The sequence below is a fragment of the Xenopus tropicalis genome, chromosome 3 (genome assembly GCF_000004195.4).
Source record: "Xenopus tropicalis strain Nigerian chromosome 3, UCB_Xtro_10.0, whole genome shotgun sequence".
Taxonomy (NCBI): Eukaryota; Metazoa; Chordata; class Amphibia; order Anura; family Pipidae; genus Xenopus; species Xenopus tropicalis.
In genome coordinates, this window is record NC_030679.2 from 105,698,052 (window position 1) to 105,722,550 (window position 24,499).

At 38.6% G+C, this 24,499-nt stretch overlaps 1 protein-coding gene across 4 annotated transcripts in view; it reads left to right on the top strand.

The window, feature by feature from the left end:
- adamtsl3 (ADAMTS like 3) overlaps window positions 1–24,499 on the top strand; it is a 283,620-nt gene that overhangs the window by 13,642 nt on the left and 245,479 nt on the right. For all 4 annotated transcript variants that reach the window (XM_031899211.1, XM_031899210.1, XM_004912620.3 and 1 more), the window contains one exon: window positions 15–116. In XM_031899211.1, the coding sequence (XP_031755071.1) occupies window positions 15–116 (102 nt within the window). The remainder of the gene's footprint in view (window positions 1–14; window positions 117–24,499) is intronic.

Below are 24,499 nucleotides of genomic sequence, written 5' to 3' on the forward strand. Positions count from 1 at the left end.
TCCCTTTTTTTTAGATGGAATCTGCTTCAGGCCAGTACAGGAAGACCAGAATGCCTAGCATAAAGTTGGCGCTGTGGGCAGTCATATTACTTACCATAAAGTTCCCTGGTAACCTGGTAAGTTATCCACTTATTCCAACAGCATTTTGCTTGCAAACAACTGTATCAAAGTATTCTTTAAATTATAAGAGGAATACAAAAAATTGTAAGGGACAACGCCCTTAGTTTCTTTTGCAGAGGATACTGGGAGTTTATGTTCCTTACAACTGGGCAACCCAGACTTTGACATCCCTGTGTTTAAACATAGAATGCAACAACATTAAATTAAATTTTCGAGTGTTGTTCTACTCTTCTGCAACAGAGACATTATTCTTTAGCTTTCCAGAAAATATAAGCTACAGGAGCCAATAGACACAGTTCCTTGCCATATCTTTGTGTGGCAATTTCATTGCTGTCCTTCAGACTGGAGTAACAGCCAAAATGCACAGCCTCTGCCCACATTAGGAGTCTGCAGCTGTAATTATAGACAAAGCTAATTTTATGCTTGGCCTCTTTATTGTCTGCATTGAAAATACCTTATACCATGGCTTCTGAAAGGGAGCTCTCTTGTTTGAATACAGACCCATGACTTTGGGGAACCCATTTGATTAGAAAGAAAATAGTCTCAAATAGATATTTACTTGTATCGAGCATGCTTAGAATGGGAAGTACTGGAGAATATCTGAAATAGTGCCACTGAAATTAAAGCCAAAGCTATCTATGTATTAAAAATACCAATAATATTCTCTGCACAGCATTACAAGTGTTAATGGATATTCTGTCTTGTGCATCTGTACCCATGGGAGAGGACAACAATGCTGGATGCAGTAAACAAAATAAACAATTCCTTTTTTATCTGTATTTCATATAGGCATTAACTCCCATGGATACAGAATATCAGGGCAGATCAATTTGTGCTTGAAATTTTGTGTACTTAAACACATATACCCCATGCCCTTCCTTAAATGAAGGTTTTTACATTTACATTTTTCCATATTCCTAATGATTTTGTTGTGAGGTCCCATGCAGTTGCACACAGTCACTTAGGTAAGGGAACAATGCGTTTTCAGTATTACAACTTAACAAAGGTAGTAGGACTGAAACCACTGTTGTACAAGAGGCCATAGGTTTCAACATCCAAATTTCTTAAATGAGAACTAAAGCTTAACTAAGGGAATAGGTTATAAATGTTGTACAGGTATGAGATCCCTTATCCGGAAACCCATTTTCCAGAAGGCTCTGAATTATGGAAAGCCTGTCTCCCATTGGAAAGCCTGACTCCATTTTAATAAAATATTTCAGAATTTTAAAAATGATTCCTTTTTCTCTGTAATAATAAAACAGTACCTTGTAATTGATCCAAACTAAGATATAATTAATTCTTATTGGATGCAAAACAATTCTATTGGGTTTAATTAATGTTTAATTGATTTTTTTGTAGACTTATGGTATGGAGATCCAAATTACAGAAACACCCCTTATCTGGAATACCCTTGGTCCAGAGCATTCTAGATAACAGGTCCTATAGCCCAAGGTGCCCACAACCATTTTCATGAAGATCTATGCCTCCAAAGATGCCCCCAGTAGTTCCCCATCAGCACACCGAGCATGTGCACTGCTCCAGACAATTCTAACAGATCTCAAGATGGGGAGCTCCCATGACAACTGTAGACCTATATCATTACTACTATAGAGATGCTGAAACTTTAAGCTAGTGCAGTCAGTTTAGCATATAAAATATGGCATTTCTAACCATATATATCTTTAGGGTTTTGTTCTCCTTTAAGAAAAAAATTATTAATCTGAGCTGCATAGGTACTTGATTTTACATTGATTAGAATTCGCATTTTTATTGTCTGCAAGAGAAGTGTTTCGTACAAGCAAAAAAAATACACATTAAGGAAGTTTCTGATTGTCATTGAATGTTTGGCAGGAGAGATTTCATGGGCAGAGGGGCAGCTGTAGGTTGGCCATACTTAGCCTGAGACAATGGGGCTCCATGCTTCCAATATTAGGCCTCATTCTCATATGGTTGTGTTTGTTTCTAGTATTAGAAATATACAGTGGTTCACAAAGTTTTGCTTGGCTTCATGCAGTTAGCGTTAGAGAGGCGTTGGAAGAGACACTTGCAGGCAATTCACATGAAAGTCAGTGTGGGTGGTGTTGGTTTTAGCAATGCTAAAAGCACCTAAAATGACCACTTGTGCCATTGCCCTAACACCACTGGCATACTAGGCTTTTTCTTTGCCTGACAGATATCAGCGCACACAAGCAGATATCGGAGCATTTTAAAATGAAAAAGTGAAATCTTCTTTGTGTGCGCTTAAAGACCAATGCCATGTCTGTCAGTTAAAGCTAGGTCAAAAGATACAAATGTTCAAGGCCTCCTAACACCATCTTTGTGTTTCCCTCTTCGACTACCATTGTCCTACCCACACCTGGCTGCTCACTGTCAGCCCCTCATCCCCAAAGCTGTGTGCAGAGAGCTTAGTGCAACTGCCTACCCTGTCTTTTCCTAGGTCTAGCCCTGCTGCCAGTTCATTAATAACACATAGTGCATGGGTTATTTTTCCATGTAATTATACAGTAATGCTTTGTTACCAGAGTTACGCTGAGCAGTGAATATTATAAAATTAAGGAGGGAAATGTTTTCTGACTACAACTAACAACCAAAGCCGTACAGACATAGTAACAATAAAAAAAAAATAATATTTTAAGTTGACAAATGCATACATTGTTGCAATGTTGCCGTTCAGCTGAACTTGTGCTCAAGGCTGGCACACACACCACATTGTTGGGCACAATAAAGCTTTGTAAGTCAGCAAATACATAAAATCACTAATTTTTTACATGTATTTATAAAGCTCTTACATATTCAGCATAGCTGTACATAAGGGTACATAATAATTGACATATAGACAAAACAATTCAGTAGGTAATGTCCAAGTTTTTGTCCAGTGGAAACCTGTTTATCTGCTGGGTACTATAGTAGATAAATAGTAAATACAATGTGCTGTAATACCAAACTGTAGCATCCTTTGCTATGTACAGTAGGGGATTCACCAAATCCAGGATTCAGTTTGAGATTTGGACAGGATTTGGCTAAATCTTTAGAGTTCAAATTCAAATAAAGACTTAAAATCATGTGACTTTAAAGCTGTGGACAAATAAATTTGAACATTTTTGTGGCCAATATCAGTTTGCAAATGTGTCTTCCTATTGGGTTCAGTATTCAACCAAATCATATTCTCTGAAGCTGATACGCATTCTCCTGTGAAAGAAACGGCACGCAATGATTACAGACACAAATTGCTATTAACCTTTCCCAGATTTCCTATCCTGTAAAACCAATATTGTCCATCAGTTTCAGAAGGGGGATTTCATAACTTCAAAAGTGTACAGTGCAAAATGTAATGTGAACTGCAAAAAAAAACATATCTATATCCTAAGCCATTTTATAAGGGGGAAACCCATTATGAAGACTTTATTGTAGACTTTTGTTTTGACTTTTCCAATCTGTTCTCCTCCCCCTCGATTGTTGACTGTCTGAGTCCAAGCTTCCCTTTCTGACATCATTTGCTTTGAACACTGGTAAAAGTGCAGACTTTCTGGTTGGTTGGAGACTTGAGCTCAGCAGAGCCCCAGGATAACCTGCCTGCTGTCTTGCTCAGAAAAGGGTCCAGATATGATGTCATAAATTGAAATTGCAGGCGGTATGAAACTGAAGCACTGGGGCTAATGAGAGGGCATACAACGTTAAAGAGAAATACAGTGACGACACCGGCTTTGTACAAGTGAAGGTTGTTAAATTGCTCGTGTGCACCTGCTCCCAATCACATCTGCTCAGGTTACTGTTTAACCCCTGCAGGGCTGAAACGCCACTCCTGGACTGTACCACATCACAGTGCTGCAGGATTCAGTACATCATATATTTTTCTCACATAAAATTGAAGCATCTACTGTAGTTATTATATTCATCTTTAAACAGAAAAGCCCTGTAATCCTCTAATAATGAGTGTATTGCTTACAGCTTAGGCTGTACTTGCAGAAGTATGTTGGAATGTCCATGTCCCCTGTGTTGGTCCCTTTCTAAGCTTCTGATTAGGCTGTTTACTCTGGTCCTCATTTAACCCCAGAGAAGGAGTGGTTGGCATTTCTGTACATGGGTAATTTGTTCAATAGCCTCTGGACTGCACACTGACTTTTCCGGTGAAAGGGTTACAACACGTGATTTTCTGCCTCACAAGTAACTATGAAGGGGAATCAGTCTCTATCTATGCCTATTCCATGAGTAGACCTTTAGGTTAAGGGTAATAAATTGATTTTAGTTCTTGACCCCTAGGCAGGAGCATTTGGAGGGGCTATACCATTAAAGGAAAACTATACCCCCAAAACGAATACTTAACCAGCAGATAGTTTATAATATATTATGTGATCTATTAAAGAATCTCGCCAAACTGGAATATATCACTAAATATTGTCTTTTTACGTCCTTTCCCTTGATCCACCATTTAGTGATGGGCTGAGTGCTCCCTCAGAGATCACATGGCCAGAAATAATGCAGCTCTAACAGGAAGTAGTGTGGAAGCAAAAGGCAGAACTCTGTCCATTCATGGGCTGATGGGGCCTAGCATGTATGTGTGCCTTGTTTGTGTGCACTGTGAATCCTATGGTCCCAGGAAGTGGCCCTAATTCTTAAAATGGCAATTTTCTATTTAGGATTACCCAATGGCAAATACTACTAAAAAATCTTTCATGAAAATGGTTTATTTAGAGCAAGGTTTTACATATTGTTTGGGTTTATGGTTTTTCTTAACTCCTCCCTAGCCCACCCTGTTTCCAGTCGAATACCGAGTCAAAATACATTATCCATACATTACAAGGTGACTGAGATCCAAGTTCATGCACATTAATACTCAATATATGTGTTTCAGATATGTGTTAATATTAAAGAATCAATTGGGAGCAAACCTTTGGAAAAACTCATGCTACAAATCTATTTTTATTTAAATCTGGAGGTATGAGTATTATGAGCCTCCCACTGTTAGATTCTCCAGGTTCAGATGGTCCTTTCATTGCCTTCACATTGTTAATTGGCATTAGACCAGTGGTATTTATTTTTGGTCATATCCAGTAGGAAGTTTTGCTGAACAGAAACGTTGGCGCTGGGTGAAGAATTTAAGGTAGACCAAAATCTGAGAGGGAAAATAACTACTTGTTTATTGAGGAGCAATTATGGATCCAAAGTATGTTTCTGAAGCTCACCAGAATATTTTAATAGGAAAAGGAAAATCTGATGGATCATCAGCTCTTGGGACTAATGGTCTTGTTCCTTTCCTGAACATGTGCATTATTTTACTTTTATTTTACTGCGTAAATTGTGAAAAATGAACATGGCAACATGACATCACAATTCAATTAGTGAAAACCAAAAGTGATGGCATATACCCCTTACAAAAAATATTTTTCTCAATTTGTAAAATGAGGTGTGACATTTGCATCAGAATTTAGTATTTTGCTAGAGACCTCCTTTGAGGGGAATCATCCTGGTTATAGTGCCAGTACAGATAATAATTCACTTTAGCCCATATCTCACTTGCAGACTGTCTGTATATGTCTGTGAGCCTCTATAAACCATATCTCAGTCTCAGACTGTCTATATGACTGTGACCCCTTGAAACCTATATTCCAGTGAGAGACTGTCTATATTTGTGCCTGGGACTGGGATATAAGTTTCAAGGGGTCACAGTCATATATAGATAGTATGAGACTGAGATATTGTTTATAGAGGCTCACAGGCATATACAGACAAGGGCTGGGATAAGGGCTAAAGTGAATCAGAAACATACAGACAGTTTGTTAATGGAAAATGTGTTACAGCAGGTCACAGACATATACAGACATTCTGTGAATAGAAAATGGGTTACATTGGGTTCCAGGTATATACAGACAGTCTGTAACTGAACTATGGGATACAGCAGTTCCTTGGCATATAAAGTCTGTGACAGTAATAAAGGATACAGCAGGCCACAGGCATATACAGACAGTCTGTGACTGAAATAAGGGATGCAGAAGTTTCTTGGCACATACACGCAGTTTATGACTGAGTTAGGGGTTACTGTGGGTCACAGGCATATACAGAAACTCAGTGGATTGGAAAAGGGTCACAGAAGGCGACAGGCGTATACAGGCATTCTGTGACTGACATACAGGTTTCCGTGGGTCTCAAGCATATACAGAAATTCTGTGAATAGAAAATGGGTCACATTGGGTTCTAAGCATATACAGACAGAAAAGGAGGAGTCAGAAAATGAGAAGTGGTATATTCTGAATAATACACACATTTTAATATTGTAATTAGGAGACAGCGTTTGGATTTAAAAAATAGTATATGGGAAGCAGTCTTTAGCATGAAATCAAAAAGGATTGGGAATCGTTTCTTCCATAGTGAGTCCAGGAGATTAAAATGTAGGGCTTCCAGTGCCTAAAAAATGTGTTTTTATATCTCTGGTATGCCAAAAATTTTGCATTTGTTTGTTTACAGGCAAACTTGTAGCCTCACATATGCAATATAAACCTACGCATTGTACATTTCAAGGACTTAATTACTTTTATTTTGTTTACTGGTGATTTTCTTTATTTCTACTTTTATATTTTCTACATTTATATGTTTGTAGAATAAATAGATTACTAGATATTTCTAGATAAGCTTCACTACCTTGAGGGGACCACTTAGGCAAAGGCCACTGAGGTAAACGAGCACTAAGGAAAGACACAGAGATACTTAAACTACTAAATGCCAGAAATTACCCTGCCATAGACAATACTGAGAATTGCCTTTGCTAAAACACACGTAGAGACAATTATCAGTAAATGATCAGCATTGTCTGTTTCTGTAGCCACTACAAGAAGCTGCTACTAATTGCTCCGTGTGTCTTCACCCTAAGGGTAAGAACCCACAGAGCGGTTCAGTCACCCATGATTGATCTCTGCTAGTGCGGACGACTAACTGCTCCAAAGTGGCTTTCCACCGGCAACAATAGGATTTGCTGGTGAAAAGTCCTTTGTATAGCTTTGGTAAGCTGAAGTCACGTGAAGTTTCCTCCTGTAGGCACAGTAACTTGTGTTCCATTGGACTACTGCAGAGGTGCTATAAACTGCAGCAGGGTGCATTAATGGTGCAGATTTAGGGCAAATTCAGGTACAGGTGGGGAGGCCTGTAGGGTTTTAATTATTTTACTGCAGGGAAATGCATGAAAGGGATATCTTGCTTCTCTGTTTACAGACAACTACGTTACTGATTTAACCCCCTTACAAAGAAAAGGGCTTTTTATGCATATACACCCTTGGATATTTTAAATTAAAGAAGCACATTGTAGTCCTTAAAGTGGTTGTTTACCATAAAATTACCTTTTAGTATGATATAGACATTAATATTCTGAGATGATTTGCAATTAATTTTTTTTGTGTGTTATCTTGTTTACCTTAGCAACCAGGCAGTGGGTTCAATGAGAAACTGGAATATGAATAGGAGGGGGCCAAAATAAAAAGTTAAGTAATAAAAAGTAACAATAATAGAAGTAGTGTTTTTTGGCTGCCAGGGTTAGTGACCCCCCATTTGAAAGCTGCAAAGATATAGAGGAGAAAGGCAAATAATTAAAATATTATAAAAAAAAATAAACAATAAAGAATAATTGCAAAGTTGCTAGAATTGGGACATTCTATTACATTCTAAAAGTTATTTTAAAGGTGAACCACCCCTTTAAATAACAAAGTGTAAATCTCAATTTAATTCCAGTGTAAATATAGAGTTAGTGGAACACATTTTTAAAAATATTCATTAAGTTAAGTGTTTCTTGCTCTGAACGATATCACTGTATGCTCCAAGGCACAGTTAGTAGGTCACCTTGTACTTAACAAGTGAATGGGCTGTATAAGGGGCAAATGTGATATAATTTTACTCATAGCTCAACTGAAGTAACCTTTGCTGTACAGCAGTAACACATAGCAAAAATGAGTTCTCATTTGTCAACTGCACAAGGAATACTAATGAAAGCTAAATTTTTATTGGTTGCTATGGGCAACTACCATGGCTTTATATATGTCATGAAAGGTGAGCACTAAGTTTTAGAGTTAATTATAGTATTTTGTAATCAGTTCTTTCTAGATGGAGAAAACTAAGAGATTCCATTTACTTGTTCCATCCTTGTTTTCTGCAGAATGTTAAAACAGAATGGGAAAATAATACTTTTTGCTTTAGTGCAAAAGACATTAATTATAGAGTCTTAATCTCCCTGTAATTGGTGAGGTGAAATCATGGCTGGGCAGCCTTCAACCCTCCAGCTGTTGTATTACAGCTCCCAACAATTCAGTGGACAGCTGAATATTGCTGGGTGCTGGGAACTGTACAACAATATTTTTAGGGCCATCACAGGGTTAAATCACAATTACCCCAACTCCAGCGCAGCATTTGATAGATTTTATTGTATGTGGGTCTAGGCTCAAAGTGCTGTTTACCCATAACCCCTTAACCATCTCCTGCCAACGTTAATCCTACATACCAGAGGCAACCAAACAATTGATTACATTGAGACTTGTTGTCAGTTCTCATAACATCTGTTGATGTCATCTATCTGTTTCGGAACTTAAATTTATAACAGGCTCAAAAGTTTCCACTCTGCCTTGCTAGCACATCATCATCATATAGTTTTTCCTTTATTCTGTGCATGGGAATATGATGTCTTATCAGCCAGTTCTACAGTTCCAAACCCATCCCCTAAAACGTACAGCAAAATCGGAGGGTTTTTTGCTGGAACAATTATTTCTCTCTCCCCTTTTAAACATTTCTGGTGCCTGTGAGACAAAGAATGCGAATGTGCCACATATGGATTGTATAAAGGTGTTTTTATACCAGCAGCTTCTGTTCTGGTAGAGCAGTAAGGATGAGAACTGGGGCTGGATTACTAGTGCAATGATTTCCTGCGCTCTGATTTCACTAACCGGAAAGGCTGCTATTTTCTCTATGTATTCCATCCTGGCCTGTTTCCCAAACACTAAATCAACAATTGCCAACCCATGGCTCCCAGCATTCTTCAAGAGTTGTTTGCATGGTGTGTACATGTGTATAAATGCCCTTCTGGGAAAAAGTTTATTTTCTAGTAGATCTTATCGCTTTTACATGCAAGTTTAAGTGGGCAGCTGCACAGAACCAAGCCGTAGCCAATTAGAACTGGAATGGGCACCCTATAGTCCTTACAAATACAAAGGAGAGTTGAGGTCATTGATTGTGCTCTGTTCATTATAAATGTCCTGTTGTGTGACCCAACCACTTGGGTTTGTATGTTCACATCAGAATCATTGTGCAACTTCTATACAACTCTGAGATCTAATCAGCATGTACACTGGCTATGTTGTAATAACCAGTGATTAAGTATGGGCTTATGTGGCCCTCCATGGACTTTAATGGTTAATTAGAGGGGTTTCAATTGGTGTTCATTTTTTATTTTTAGAGTTTGAATTCTGCAGATAAAACACATTGTTATCAATCTTTTCTACATGAGCAGCAATTCCTTTTAGCATAGGCTCCTTAGGCATCAATGACACAATTACTAAAGCACTAAAGGGAGTGATTTTGCTCATTTACTAAGCACTTGCATTCTGGGGCCTTGCTGTGCTGCTGCTGGGTTAAAAATATGATGTGACGTGCAAAGAGCAGTGCTGCTACCCTAGCACCCTGTGTCTGCTGACTACATAATGGGTTTTACAGTTCAAATACAAATAGCTGCCAATCAAGATGGTAGAAGAGGTACAGAGAGATTATCTATAGTTGGGTTATATATTTGTGCTCTGAAGACTTTTGCTTAGTTTCTTTAACTCCTTAGAGGATGCTTTATGGCATCCTAATTGTAAGGGCTTCCATTGGTTCTTGTAAAGGTATGCCAGGTTAAGCCATGCACTATGATAACATCATATTAAAAGCCTGCATTTGAAGTGTTACGCACCTAGAGGATGCAATATAATGTGCTCATTGAATTTGCAGATAAAATGAGCCCTTAAGGGTTGTGGAGAGTTGCACCCACCAAGTCCACTGGGTCAAGTCACATGTGAGTTGTGGATAAAATTTTCAGAACTAGTTTTGCATCAGTGCAAGCATGGTGCTCGGTGGTAAAATCTAGGGATGCACATAATCACATTTTTAGGATCCAAATCCGAATCCTAATTTATATTATGTGACAAAAAGTCACATGATTTTTAGGATTCGGATTCTGTGTGGCAAGAGGCATGGGTTTGGCTGAATACAGATCCTGCTGGAAAAGACAGAATCCTGGCTGAATCCAGAACCGAATCCTGGATTCGGTGCATCCCTAATAAAATAATTTGGTACCAAAAAAAACGAAGTAAAAGAAGCATGTTTGGAAACAGGTTCCTTGTGGTAAGTAAACATCTTTGTCTATTTGCGACTATATTTGTAAATAACCCCTCTTATGACATCATACAAGGTGGAACTAAATTATGGGTGTATTTATTAAGATTGGAGACAAACATCACCGGTGATTTTGCCTATAGCAGCCAATAAGATCTTTGCTTTAATTTTATAACTTGTAGGTGACCATTTAAATCTAATTGCTAATAGTTGCTATGGGCAACATCTCGGTTGATGTTTGTCTCCAATCCAATAAATACACCCCTGTATGTTTTACCTCTGATAGACAAAAAAAGGGCAATTTTTTGCTCACTGCTAAATTTTAAACCATTAGGCGGGGTGCAATAAGGGTGTGACCACAAAATTCATATAGACAACAACAAGAGATCCTCTGCACTCACCCATTATCAATATATATAGGACGTTAAGCCTTCCCAGCTACAGTCAGGTGATCCCAGTGGAACCAATAAAAGGGCAACCATATGGGGATTTTAACCTTGAAAGCAAGTAAGTTGCAGGTAAACCTCAGTCCCTTGTTAAATGTATATTCAGAATCCTTAATGAATCATATAAAACTGAGTGTAGGACTGGCCAGTTTGGGGACATAGTTGGCCAGCTTGAAGTATATTGCAATATACTTCAAGGGACAAACAATCCCTGTTTTGCTTAAAGGGGAGGGCATTTCTTGGTCACTTAATGCAAACAATTTGTCCTGTATATATTGATAATGAGTGAGTGCAGAGTGTTACCTCTAACCAGGCATGAGGATAGATTATGACATAATAATAGCGAGTGCAGACAATTCTTTCATTATGCCTGGATGGGCCTTTCATTACAGCATGATATGACGTAGGACATACATTAGACATATGACAACATAATACATACCTAAAACATAATAATCATACAGACAGTAGCACAGTTATGGGCTGCTTCTATCACCCCTTTCTTATTTCTTATATGGGTCTGTATGGCATATTAAATTTAGCATTTAGAAATGTCCACATTACAAGTCATGAACGTGGGATTTCAGTGTCTAAAACCAGTGGCATAACTTATATGGCATAACAATATCTTGGGTCTAAAATGTATGTGCCCTCCCTCTAATTGTGGTACTGCCCACACATGCCGACAGTCACATAGGCATGGATGATAATGATAGTTTTACTTCTGCCTCTAACACAGTAAAAGTTCATTTAAGGGACCTTTCCTTTTAAGGTATTAATGGTGATGTAACCCCAGCCTGGCATATTACAAAACTTGAGTGTTTCAAATCACAAAGTGTTTTGTTTAATTTTTAAAACATTTAGTATATTTGCATGCAAACGTAAGTGGTGACAGACTGATAATGGATTGATCATGTTGCACAGCTCTGGCTTAGGGTTACCCCTCGCTCTTTTACGTGATGGCCTCTTTCCTGTACTATGAGCAGTGCCACAGAGGAAATACTTGGGAAAGGACTCAGCTCAGCGGAACATAAATCTTTCTAAGTTAGTCACAAAAAAAGCACAAATAGTATTTTCATGGATTCTGCAAATAGTTTGAGGACAGCAGCTGTGTAAAGCACAAGTTATCTCTCTCTAACATGTCCCAGGTAGTAGGAAACGTCATTTCAAAGACCAGAGAAACCATAACAGGCCTCTGCTCACTCTGTTAATTGAACTTGTCTGGAGAGCTAGAGCTAACCTTCTGTAACAAAGTGCTGGTTGTTCTGTCCTGAAATCAATCTGCGCTGCCTTAATATATCTAAGCGTAATAGGAAATACCATCATGAATTTATTTTTAAAGGTGTATCCTATTAACAATCGTTCTGAAGTTATTTTTGAAAATTGTACCTGCTATCCTATCTGGGTGCACATCAGTGTGCCTCAGTTAAAATTGTGGATAGTTTGGCTTCTGCCTGTGAGCATGCAGTCAGATTTTATTCAGGAATGTATGTAAGAGACATACTTGAAGGTATTTATTAAGGGGACCCAGTGGTGAAACTGAAATGTACCTGTTGCACCATCATCAGTGCTTCCTGTAATGGGCTAGCCAGGAGGGCACAGGTAGCATTATAGGCCAAGATAGGTGGAAAGAGTTAGCAGGTACGCTAAGCATCTTCACAATTTACAGATATTAAACAAGCACCCTTAATAGTGTGCAGGAGGTACATGGTGGTATAGATGTAGTTCAGTATTGACATTTGAATTAAGGAGCCATATGATAGGCCTAGGTTACCCTCACTTATGTGTGGGAGAGGGAGAGCGAACGGCACTGTGAAGATCAGAAGATAAACTGACAGGCAAATGGTAGTTGGGTGTGGAAAGGTTCATTTGGGCCCTTCCATATTAGTTGGTGCTGAGTTCTTTTTTGGAAAACATGGTATTAATATCAGTCACAGATCTTTCTCTTTTTATGATGGTGTTACAGTTATAAGTTTGGGACATAAAGGCCCATGCCTTTATGTCACATATGGCATGGATACAGCAAATGGGAGTGCTGCAATCTTGATGAATTGAAGCTTGAAGGTACGTGGAGATTTTGCATGTGCACACATGTACTGGAAATCTGTTGTGATTCTCTGCAGTAGAAGAGCAAGCTGCTGTACACTGCTACCTATTGCATTCTCAGCTTGTGGCAGGGGTGGCACTTCTTAGCTGTTATGAAATGGGAGTGATGAATCGATGAAATGGAGCTTTTAGTACAGAGAGCCAGAGAGTGGTTGGAGCACAGAAAAGGTAAGCGTGGTGGGGTGAGAGGGACAGCATCAGGAAGGCCACTTCAGGCAGTGCAGGACACCACAACACCCCTCTTAAGAACCACTTGTGTAGTCAAGTATTTATTGCCAGAATATACTGCTTCAGATCTTTTATATTGCCTCTTGCACTATATCTCCACCATTGGTGGATGTAAAAGATTTAAATTATATTAGATATCTTATAGCATTAGCCTATGTTAGATAAATTATAGCATTAGCCTTGCGCAGACTGCTACTGTCTTCCAGTTTGTCTGTCCACAACCTTATTATCCTATGTCTCCTGACCTCTTCTATTATATTATAATCTTTAATTTTGCTTGCTTCACTTGTTAAGTACTCATATCTGACAAACCAAACATTTGGAACCAACTTACACCACAGCCAAGCCAGATTGACTACAATTGCTCTGAAGTCTTCAGTGGGAACAAGCAATTCCTCAAGCTAGATGATTTGTGATAATTTATGATCTTCTCTCTCTCTCTATGCAGCATACTTCTTTAGCTTATGACGTTTCTTCATGCTTTAGTGTAGTTATTCGCAAGTAAATTATAATGATGTCCATAAAAATCAGCTTTAATTTAGCATTGCATGTCTTCTGGCAATACGCCACTTGTTAGCTTCACCTGCACTCTTTATAATGCTTGCTCCACTATCCTTCTAGCAGCCCCATGTGCACTGTCCAATGGAATGGAGAAATGCTGAGGTTTGTGTGTGTGCGTGTGTTTTTTTCCCCTTAGCTTATCCAATCCTCCCCAGGGGAAGTAGATAAAATAAGATGTGCACGCAATGAGAACAAATTCTGCTACTCTTTTAGAAAGAAAGGTGTTCTGTTTCACAGCTTCTGGAAAATCTACCAAATCGTGGCTGTTTAACCCCTTCTACTGCTCCAGAAGCAGAAAGTTCTCTGCAGTAGGGGCAAGTAAAGTGTGTGTGGGGCTATAATGTGTGATTTTAATGATCCCAGTCTCCAAGCAAGGCCATTGATTCATAAAGGAGGCCAATGTATTTTCAGTGTATTCATGTTGTTTTCTTATACACAACTAATTATCTGCTCTGTTCTTGGACAGTGTGGAGGCAACCTATGGCCACTCAAATGCTGTTGAGCTACAATTCTTTATTGCTGTCTATCTGGAAGCCCAGACACTGGATGCGACCTTCCAATAATTTTATGGGACACAGGATTGCCCAAGAGCCCTTAGCTTTTCAAGAAATCTTCTATATCCTCTCTAATTGGCCTCCCCAAGCTATATCATATTAAACAATTGTCCCAATGTAAAAAAGTTGGGTAGTACTGTCTTATAATAATAGGTTGGGCAGCTTTACCTGATAATATCTGACAAGTTGATTTGACTATCTTGCTGGAAACAGCACAAATTTATTGGGCATATATAAAATTCAGACCTATCTGGTTCTCTTGATTCAGATCAAGTGCCTGGAAACTAAGAACCAATAGGGCTGTAATAGAGATTGCATTTTGGAACAGTCTTTTTTTTAATAACATTTAGGCTCCAAGTATCATACGACTTTATCTGCAGCCTTTTTCAATACCATGTGAGGAACATGTGAAACCATGATTTCAGTTGGTCTCAGCATCTGTTCTTCCTTCTACACCATAAAATGCACTTTATCAGGTGCACCAGACCATCTCCTTTGGCAAGAAATTCTCTAGTAAAGCAGCTGTCCTACAGCACCTCTACTTTCCAACAATGAAATGGTTTTTGCAGATTGCTTCACCATTCCTCTCATTTCAACCTGACATCCCACACTACATATTATAGTGAGATTAGTCAATGTGATCAGGAGTCTTCTGCATGAAGTATTTACAAGATTGCTGTGTTTATGCTTATAGTCAAGTAAGATGTTCTGTGGTTTATGTTTTAATAAACATACAGAGACAGTAATACGTCTGTATAGCGTGCATGAGTAAGGATGTATATATTTATGTATGCAAAGATATCAACTCACCTCACCATGAGGTTTTTTAGGGAGCATGTTGGCAATGCCCCTCACTATGCCTGGGACCATGCTCTCAAGCTTGTTCCTAGCTCTGCTGAACACTGACTGCCTCTGAGATTATTTCAGGAGCGCTTTTAAACTTTTCGTTTGCAAGGGTTAAAATACACATTGCGAGATAGACTGGCCTTTTAAAGCCATTGAGAGTGGGAGACTGGCCTTTTAAAACCCTAAACCAGGTGGCAAATTTCAGAGAGTTGACATGTCTGCTGTATAGAATGAGTAGTTTATTACCCTATAAAAAATAGCTTTTTTATGAAGGCTATTAATAATAATAATAATAATAATAATAATAGTAATAATACTATTAATAATAATATTTTGTGTAACACTTTGTGTATCCTACACCAAATGTGGCTGTACAAGGTAAAAATATGATAAGTTATAGCTACTTTCCTTCACCTTAAAGAAGACATATTAGATCAATGGTGAAAACTCTAATTTTGTAGGCAATTATGAATAATATATGGTGCTGTTTTCACTTTGTGCTAAACATTAATCCTCTAAAAATGGCCCCTTTATTGGAGCTCCCTATAGATCCTTTCACTTCTCTGTCCGTGTGTGAAATGAAGAGTGGGTGTGTCCTAACGGTCCCTGCCAGAAGCACAGTAGGAGGGGAAGAGCCAATCACAGCCCTGCACTCACACAAGCAAAGACAGGCTTCAGTTCCCTATCAGGTCAGCTTAGCTGCTGATTGGTTCCTATCCCACAGTGCTGTGTACTGAGAGCTGCTGGCCCACCGCACATCCAGATAATTCAGCCAGCAGGAAGTGGAACAGATGGGCGGGAATAGTGGGGTTTTGGTGGAATTTCTCAAAAAATCAGTTAGAAACACAACATTTTTTTATCCAGGGACTGGTCCGATTGCCATCTTGGAGTCAGGAAGGAATTTTTTCCCCTCTGCGGCAAATTAGTGAGGCTTCAGATGGGGTTTTTTGCCTTCCTCTGGATCAACTAGTAGGTTATATATAGGCATTATGGTTGAACGTGATGGACGTACATCTTTTTTCAACCTAACTTACTATGCTATGTTACTATACTATGCTATTTTTAAGCACAATCCTTCTATATATATAGAGGAGTATAATTGCCTGGCACATTCATAATTTTTATAGGATATGTCTCCTTTAAGGCTAATGTCACACTAGAAGGTGCCAATACTGGCCGATGCCACTCCTTGTCCGTAATAAGTGACATGAATTGCATCTGCATATCACTCTGCACATGGGACAGCATTGGCGGGTATTGCCAGCGAAGAAAATGCCTTGTGTGACATTATCGTAGAAAAAAGTCCCACTCATTAGTCCATGTAAATGCAAATGTTAAATGAATAATTACCCATACACTTCGCTTAGGTTCCGTTACAGACCTAAGAGCTACAGTAAATTGTGGCTCTAAATAAATAGTAACATTTACTGTAGTTTACTGCAGCAGGCATGTTAAATTGTGAACCACAACTGCGGCATACTTCACTCACTGGATAATATATGTGTATCAAACCAGATGTTATTGAGCCTTGAAACTGTGCACTGTTGAACAGTAAAACATCCATTAGTGCACAGTGCAAGAACACTAGGAAAAAGAGAAAAATTCTTTATTATAGGAACGCTGTTTATTAAATGTTTTGCCATTTTGTTGACATTTCTGGGAAGGGTGTTAACATTTTTCATACACATTCTTATGGTTACTGCATTATTTTTCATGTTGTGGTATTAGAGAGGGAGCCTTAAGTGGATTCATCTTCATTTGGTCTAGGAGACCTGCCAGTGCTACGGTCTCGGCTCGGCTGAATAGCTGTCACACCCATGCAGTAATGCTGCGCCTCGAAGGGAAAACTATATTTACTAAGCTGGCCTTCTCTGGCTTAGTGAGGACCTGAAATAACATTTCCAGTAGCTGGTTGCCTGTCTATCTGCAATTGCTTTTCTGACTTAATAATCCTATCGGAATGTTAACCTCGGTTACAACTAATTTAAGCCTTTCATAACGTCCCAAAATAAAACCCAGTATCTCGTTGCTTCATCTTCACTGAAAAACAAAGTAGCGTAGGGCACTAAACTCTTTATCCCAAATTTCATAGGTTATATATTCATTTTATACAAGAAAACAAGAATATAATAGTTATGTAATTGTACTGAGCTGACTTGATCTGTGCAGGGAATGTTGGGAATTGTAGGCTTGCAACAACTAGAACATTAATGATAGACTATTTTTGTTTTAAGTACAGACAATATAAAAGTCTGCATATGACACCAAAAAAAGTTCAAGTACATTTTAACAACACTCGGTATCCTGATCCTGGATTTGGGGGGGCTTATTTTCAGAGAAAATGGAAGTGGATTTACTGTAATTGTTCCAGTGTATTGTGCTGCAAAGGGCACATAGCCCTACTCATATGTAGGGTATATGTTACTGTTATTCCTTCTAAAATAAATAGTAGGTGCATGATGGCACTGTACTTTATTGTTGGCATAGAACAATATCTGTATGACCACTAGGGGTCCTAATTCATGTGCATTTTTTGAAAATGCCTCTGCCAAGACAAGTAATAATGCTGTTCCTGCTGCTGTGTATTAATGTATACAAAAAAAGAATTGTTCACACAATGACCTGAGCCCCTTATAGCGTCTGAGCATATACTGTATCTGACTGAAACCATAACAAGCTTTAGTTGAAGTACACTTTGTAATTAATAGTGGGTACTAATAAGAAAAAGAAAAAAAACTTAAAACACCCAAAGTCACAAATATGTGGTTAATATGTTTGTTTCCAGAGAATATCCTCTGTTCCAGTCTTCTAGCAGATTTCCAATATTCCATGAAAGATAATATTGTCAGCTGAAGAGAGGTATGGTGGAGGGGGGCGGGGGGTAATGTAATAGAAGGGCAATGTTTGCTAGGGCTTTAGTAACCCATCAGCAAATAGCATTTACTTGTCAGCTGTTTAAATGCAAGAATCTGGTTGCTATGGGTTACTAGAACAGGGCACACATTGCTCAGAGTTTTAGTTCTGTGGCATCCACAGCACCGAATGTAACCTACCATGGCTGATAGGTATCAGATTTGTCTGAGATGGTTCCTTCAGTATAATGAAATAAACCCTTCCTTCATCCTCAACCACCAAACATAGGAGATTTAAAAAAAGTAAAAATAATTAAAACTCCCAAGCCATCACAGTTAGAAAATAACTTTTAACAAAATGCTGATGAATATGTCTTCATCCTCCAGGGACCACAGGCATCTTTACCTACAGTCTACATTTTACTATACCTTTTAACTTCCAGTCCTTCTACCAATTTCTCTGTTTATGCTAAATATGTGCAGGACCAGACCATTTGCATCCCCTTTGTACCCTCTTTTGACAGCTTTGCGCTCATGCCAGATTGCTTAAGCTAATGCTGGACCTTGGAAGAGATCTCTATAAATGGCATGTTGTAAAATAGTGCTATTTTACGCCTTTCATATATTTGTCTAATTTGGACAACTTGGACAAGCAGTTTGGAGGTCCATAAAAATATCTTGGGGGCCACATCCAGCCTGCAGGTCTCCAGTTGGAAAGTCATTTTTTAAAAGAATAGCTATAGATAAGTATGGCTAAGAAATACAGTCACATTTATTATGTATTTATTCGCTTTTTTTAAACTGTCAATTAATAATACTGCCTTAAAATTCAGAATCTGTTAGAGAGCCAAAGTCTTAAGCCCTGACACCTTTCTGTTACCTGTAAGATACATTCCTTATTACATAATGGAGGGTGTATAGACAGGCCTGCCTGCCTGCTTCTTCCTTGAGGAATCCAAAAGACACAGTATTGTGTCCCAGCATGTTTGAACAGCTGGGGAATAAATGAGTCTAAGAGAAAGCAGTTTTATGCTTTAGGCAGAGTGTGCTGTGCTGCTTGGAATCTTTGCTATAATAATTCTTACATCACTTCTGTATCTCTTGGAAAGTGAAAATGACATCTGAACAGAACCTGGGAAATGCATTTATCCCTCGCCCAGGCCAGGGAAACTCTCTTTTTATTCTAATTATTACATAAGATACTAAGAAAGAGAAGTGCAGAGTGATTGTGGAAAGGCCACAGACTAATGTCTCATTAGTAAACTCATGTATGAAAACTTTAATTTTGTAGCCAAAAAATAGGATAGCAAATTTACCAGTTACATACAGAATGGACAACAGAAGGGGAAATCCCAAATTAGTTGTAGCAGAGAATAAGTTACATTTTAGATTGTAGTTTACCCAGTCCCATACCAGTGCTTCAGGACCTTTTTGAATCCAGACTGGGAACTTTGGACACAAATAATTGTTCCACTGCATAAAGTGGGGCAGTTTAATTTATAATCAAGGGTGTGGATGAGAATTTCCATTACTATTCTTTTCCTTTTATTCATGTCTCTGGTGCACCTTGTTGCATTTCCTGTAAGGTTTAATTGCCAAGGTTCTGCGGACTTTAAATCAACCAACTAGTAAAAAAGTAGAAATAACAATGATACAAAGCATTAACAAATAGATGGGCTAACTGACCTTTATTAGTGATTAGTGAATATGTCACGTTTCGCTTCAAAAAAAAAATTGGCAAAACTGCAAAAACAATTGTGAAAGTGGAAAATTAAGAAAAGCGTTGAATTGAAATGGTGTTTATTTCTGCAGCATTTTTTACACGAAATTCCTTCAAATCGGTGGGTGTTTTTTCTCACCCCAAATACATTTAAGTCAATGGATATTCTTTTCTCGAATCTTTTCTTACTCCAAATGCATTGAAGCCAGTGGGCGTTTTTCTCACTCTAGATATGTTGAAGTAAAAGGGAGTTTTTTCTCAAACTTTTCCTCACGCCATATGTTAAAACTGATATCTATTGTTAGAATACACATAAGGGGTTATTGAAGAAGGGCTTATGCAAATCAGGATTGGATTCGGTTCAGTATTCAGCCGAATCTTTCACGAAGGATTTGGGGTTTGGCCAAATTCCAAAATTGTGGATTCAGGGCATCCCTAGTGAAAGGTGCACCCCATAGTGTCCAATCGAATAACACTTAAATTTAGGGGCTTGCTCTCTGCCCCCTGAACTGGAGGTGCAGAGCACAGTGTACACAGCAGGCATTTAGTACAGGGCTCATATGCAGCCTGCGGCCACCAGTGCTCCCTAACTTGCATGTGTAAATTATGGTTAAATTAGGGGGTCAGAGATGGATTCTTGAAAACACAAGCAACGCCATAATTATCAGGATAGTAAGGTTCTTCAGAGATTCTCCATTTTGGAGCATAAGGACTTGTGCCTTTGGGTGTTTCATTTTTTTATTGCCTGAGCTATCTTAAAGGGATTCTGTCATGATTTTAGTTATATTGCTTACATTGCAACTAATTCACTCTACCATTTAAAATGTTATTCTTGAACCAATAATTTTTTTTTTTTAGTTGTAATATTGGTGTGTAGGCAGCCATCTCAGTGCATTGTGCCTGAGTCTGAGCTTTAAGAAGGAGCCAGCCATACATGTTACAACTGCTTTTAAGCAGTTATTTAAAGAAGATATTTTTTTATCTACTCCCATGTCAGTGTGGGAGTCATGAGCCGGACTTCGATTTTTTGCTGATATCTACCACCAACAAGTGTCAGGGAGCTACTATCACATTGAATTTCAAACAGAGCTAGCCATGTTCTTCATTTCCCAGGATGCCACAGCCATGTGACCTGTGCTCTGATAAACTTCAGTCACACTTTACTGCTGAGCTGCAAGTTCAAGCGATATCACGCCCCTCCCTTTCCCCCAGCAGCTAATCAGCAGAACAATGGGAAGGTAGCAAGATAGCAGCTCCCAGTAGATATCAGAATAGCACTCAATAGTAAGAAATCCAAGTCCAGATTGGGCCTCCTCCAGTTTCATGGGAGCAGGAGAAACCTACTAGGAGGGTTACCTGAAAGCAGTTCTAATATGTAGTGTTGGCTCCTTCTAAAAGCTCAGACTCAGACACAATGCACTGAGATGGCTGCCTACACATCAATATTACAGATAAAAAAAAATTTGTTTGTTCAAGAATAACATTTTAAATGGTAGAGTGAATTATTTGCTATGTAAACAGTGTAATTTAGAAATAAAAAGTACACCATAAAAATAATGACAGAATCCCTATAAGTACTATTTATAGGGCCATAAAAGAGTTGGTTACTCTGTATTTGTTAGAAATAAACTGTTTCTAATTTCACAACAAGATAAAATCTATGTACTGCATCCACTGTCTTTACAAGATAATAATCACTAATCTATGGAGAATATTATATTGTCATATAATATCCACTCAAGTATAGTTGATGTTGGTCTGGTAATAAATGGGCTCAGAGAGGTGACACACATTTTTGGTGCCCCATGCTTTCTGCAACAGCGCCTACAGAGATGCAAACCCACGCAGAACACCAGGCAAGTACTATAAGGGTTGAGGTGGAAAAGTCCAGGCCAGAGATCAGGGCACATAGCCAACTAGCATAGGTGAGATCCAGGCTAAAAGTCCACAAAGGCAGCAAACTTTTGTTGTCCAGTCCAAGCAAAAGCAGGGCAGGTTGCAAACAAGCCCAAAAAAATCAGGCAGAGGTCAAAACCAGACAAACGCAGGCTCACAGAAGAAAGCTTAGGTTCCTGTGCTTATGCCAGCTTGGGCACATGTGTGCAGGAATCAGGTCAGTTTAAAAGCAGTGCACACCAAATGGAACCTAGGGCAGGGCCTGGAGAGCACATGCCTGAAAATCTTTTCCTCAAATAGTTTTTGTTATTTTTACTTTCCTTTTTAAAGATACATTTTTCCTCTCTTCCCATGAGAACGATCAAAGTGTAAAAATTTGTAGGGGAAAACATAACAGAAAAGAGCCCATGCTCTCAGCATGCAATGGAAACTCAGGACTTTTAGCCTGACCAATGGCAGGTATGAATTGCAGTTCTGCAAAATGCCGTAAAAAACTAACACCTATTTGAAAAGCAGATTTATTACCATTACAGTTCAGCTGCATGTTTATAGCTATGACAGTTGCCCTTTAAAGAACTGTTCATACACAAGCCTAAGGCACAGAAGGAAGTGACGACCTGCATATTAGGCATGCCCAACCTGCAGCCTTACAGATGTTACTGAACTTCAACATTTGATGGGCCACAGTTTGCCCATGATGTCCCCCAGACCATGCTTCCAATAATAAATCTCAATCCTATTTTATATGTAAACTCATTTTCTTTCACTGTTACTAAACCAGCGTACCAGATTTCACATGGTCACAGGGGAGTGTACTGTATTACACTGGAAAAAAATCCAGCAGGTCCCCTACTTGGACTGATTTATGCTTCTGTTATGTGAGATGGAGAGGTGTTGAGTAAATGCATTGTGTAAAACTATAGGTAACTGAGTGATCAGGTCATCAGTATTAAAGAGAAATTTGCTCTGGTTGCTGTATTGCATTATTGCATTATATCTCTCAAAGCTTTTAGGATTTATGTATTGTATGCGTTCTTAAGGTATAAACCTCTTATTTTTGCATGCATATTCTGCATTAGAAAGGATTTCAGGTAAATAGCACCTCTAGTGGTGACAGTAAAAACTGTGTTCCTTAAAGGAATACTGTCATGGGAAAATGTGTTTTTTCCAAAATACATCAGTTAATAGAACTTCTCCAGCAGAATCCTGCATTGAAACCTGTTTTTCAAAAAAACAGATTTATATTTAATTTTGAATTCCACATGGGGCTAGCCATATTATTCGTTTTCCAGGGTGCCACAACCATGTGACCTGTGCTCTGATAAACTTCAGTCACACTTTACTGCTGAGCTGCAAGTTGGAGTGATATCATCAAGATTTGGCTTATCTGATCTTGCTGACTACTTTGTGACTCAAAAAAATGTCACAGTAGTTGTCTGTCCTGAGTCTGCTTTCAGTCTGCATTCTCAAAATCCCACAGTCCTCTGCACATATGATGTTAATAAGAAAAGGACCATCACAGTGCAATGCATTGTGGGTTATGTAGTACCTGCATGCTGTCTACAGAGAAGTTGTTACAATTGTGACATCAATGTTTTAGTCCCTCCTCCCTGCCAGGATTTAAAATGATTCAGAAAGAGAAGAATTGTTTTGCAGCTGGATTCAGCATATACAGATGGCATTTGTTCATACTTTTTGAAGGAACAGACACAGTGATAGGTATATTAGGGATTTCTGTGTTGTGGAGGCTCTTTTCTGTGCCAGAGTTCCCATTCTAAATAAGCCTCTTGTACAGGGGGGATGTACTGCTGAGGCTGCAGTTGAGAGCCCAGCAAATGTTTATGCTGGGGGTGCAGACAGCAGGATGATTTTGTACCCCTGCTAGGCAGGCAAAGCAATATTTGGGCACTGTTGGAGCTTATACAGGGCCACTGTATTGGTCAAGTGAGGACTCAAGATTTTTGATGGCAGACCTGCCCTCTTGTTTCTGAAACTGCTGATGAAAGTTCAAATGCAAAGCTAGTCATAAATTACAGTTTGGATTGGCAGCACCCTATGTGTCATTCAGTGGAAGTTCTGATTGCACTCTGAGCTTGTGAGAGGTTTGTGCCTACCCATACAAATAAAAATAGGCTTCTAAAATTGTTTATTAAAAATAAGAAATTGGCCCTTTGACTTTTATTCATCAACACCAGGGATTTACTGTAGCAGGAAAACAACATCTTAAACCAAGTATAACCCACTTTCATGAAGTCTTTTGGCGTAAATAGGAAACAGTATGTTCCCTTCTGAAGCTCATTAGGATTATATCCAAGCTGGCTTCCATTGGCACCAACACCAAGCTGTGGCATTGTTATTGTACTTCTGCATACAGTTTATGCATCACAATGTACCATGGCTGTTTAAATCATCTGTATTTGTACATTTCCTAACAATTACTTGCCAGCTGCTGCCATTGTATCCTTTTTAGACTGAGACAAGCAATTTTTATAAAATGCAATTTATTCTGTTTCCTTTTTTGTAACATACTAAAACTTGGAAAACAAATGTTTTTTGGGATATTTTGCCACTTTGGTGCCCTGCAATTATCTTAGTTGATGAAAAAGGGCAATATATGAACTATAGCATGAATATATATGTATATGTTTTGGGGGAAATTGTTTCCTTCTTTTCATATGTCATTAGTGCACTATATTACTTTTTATTCAGAGTTAAAATAATTTGAATTATGCTTGGTCCACTGAAATACTCCAGATAGTACTTCCACACTCCAACAGTCAAATCAGCAGCACAGTCAAGTGGTGTATACTTTGTTTGACAACTCTCTAT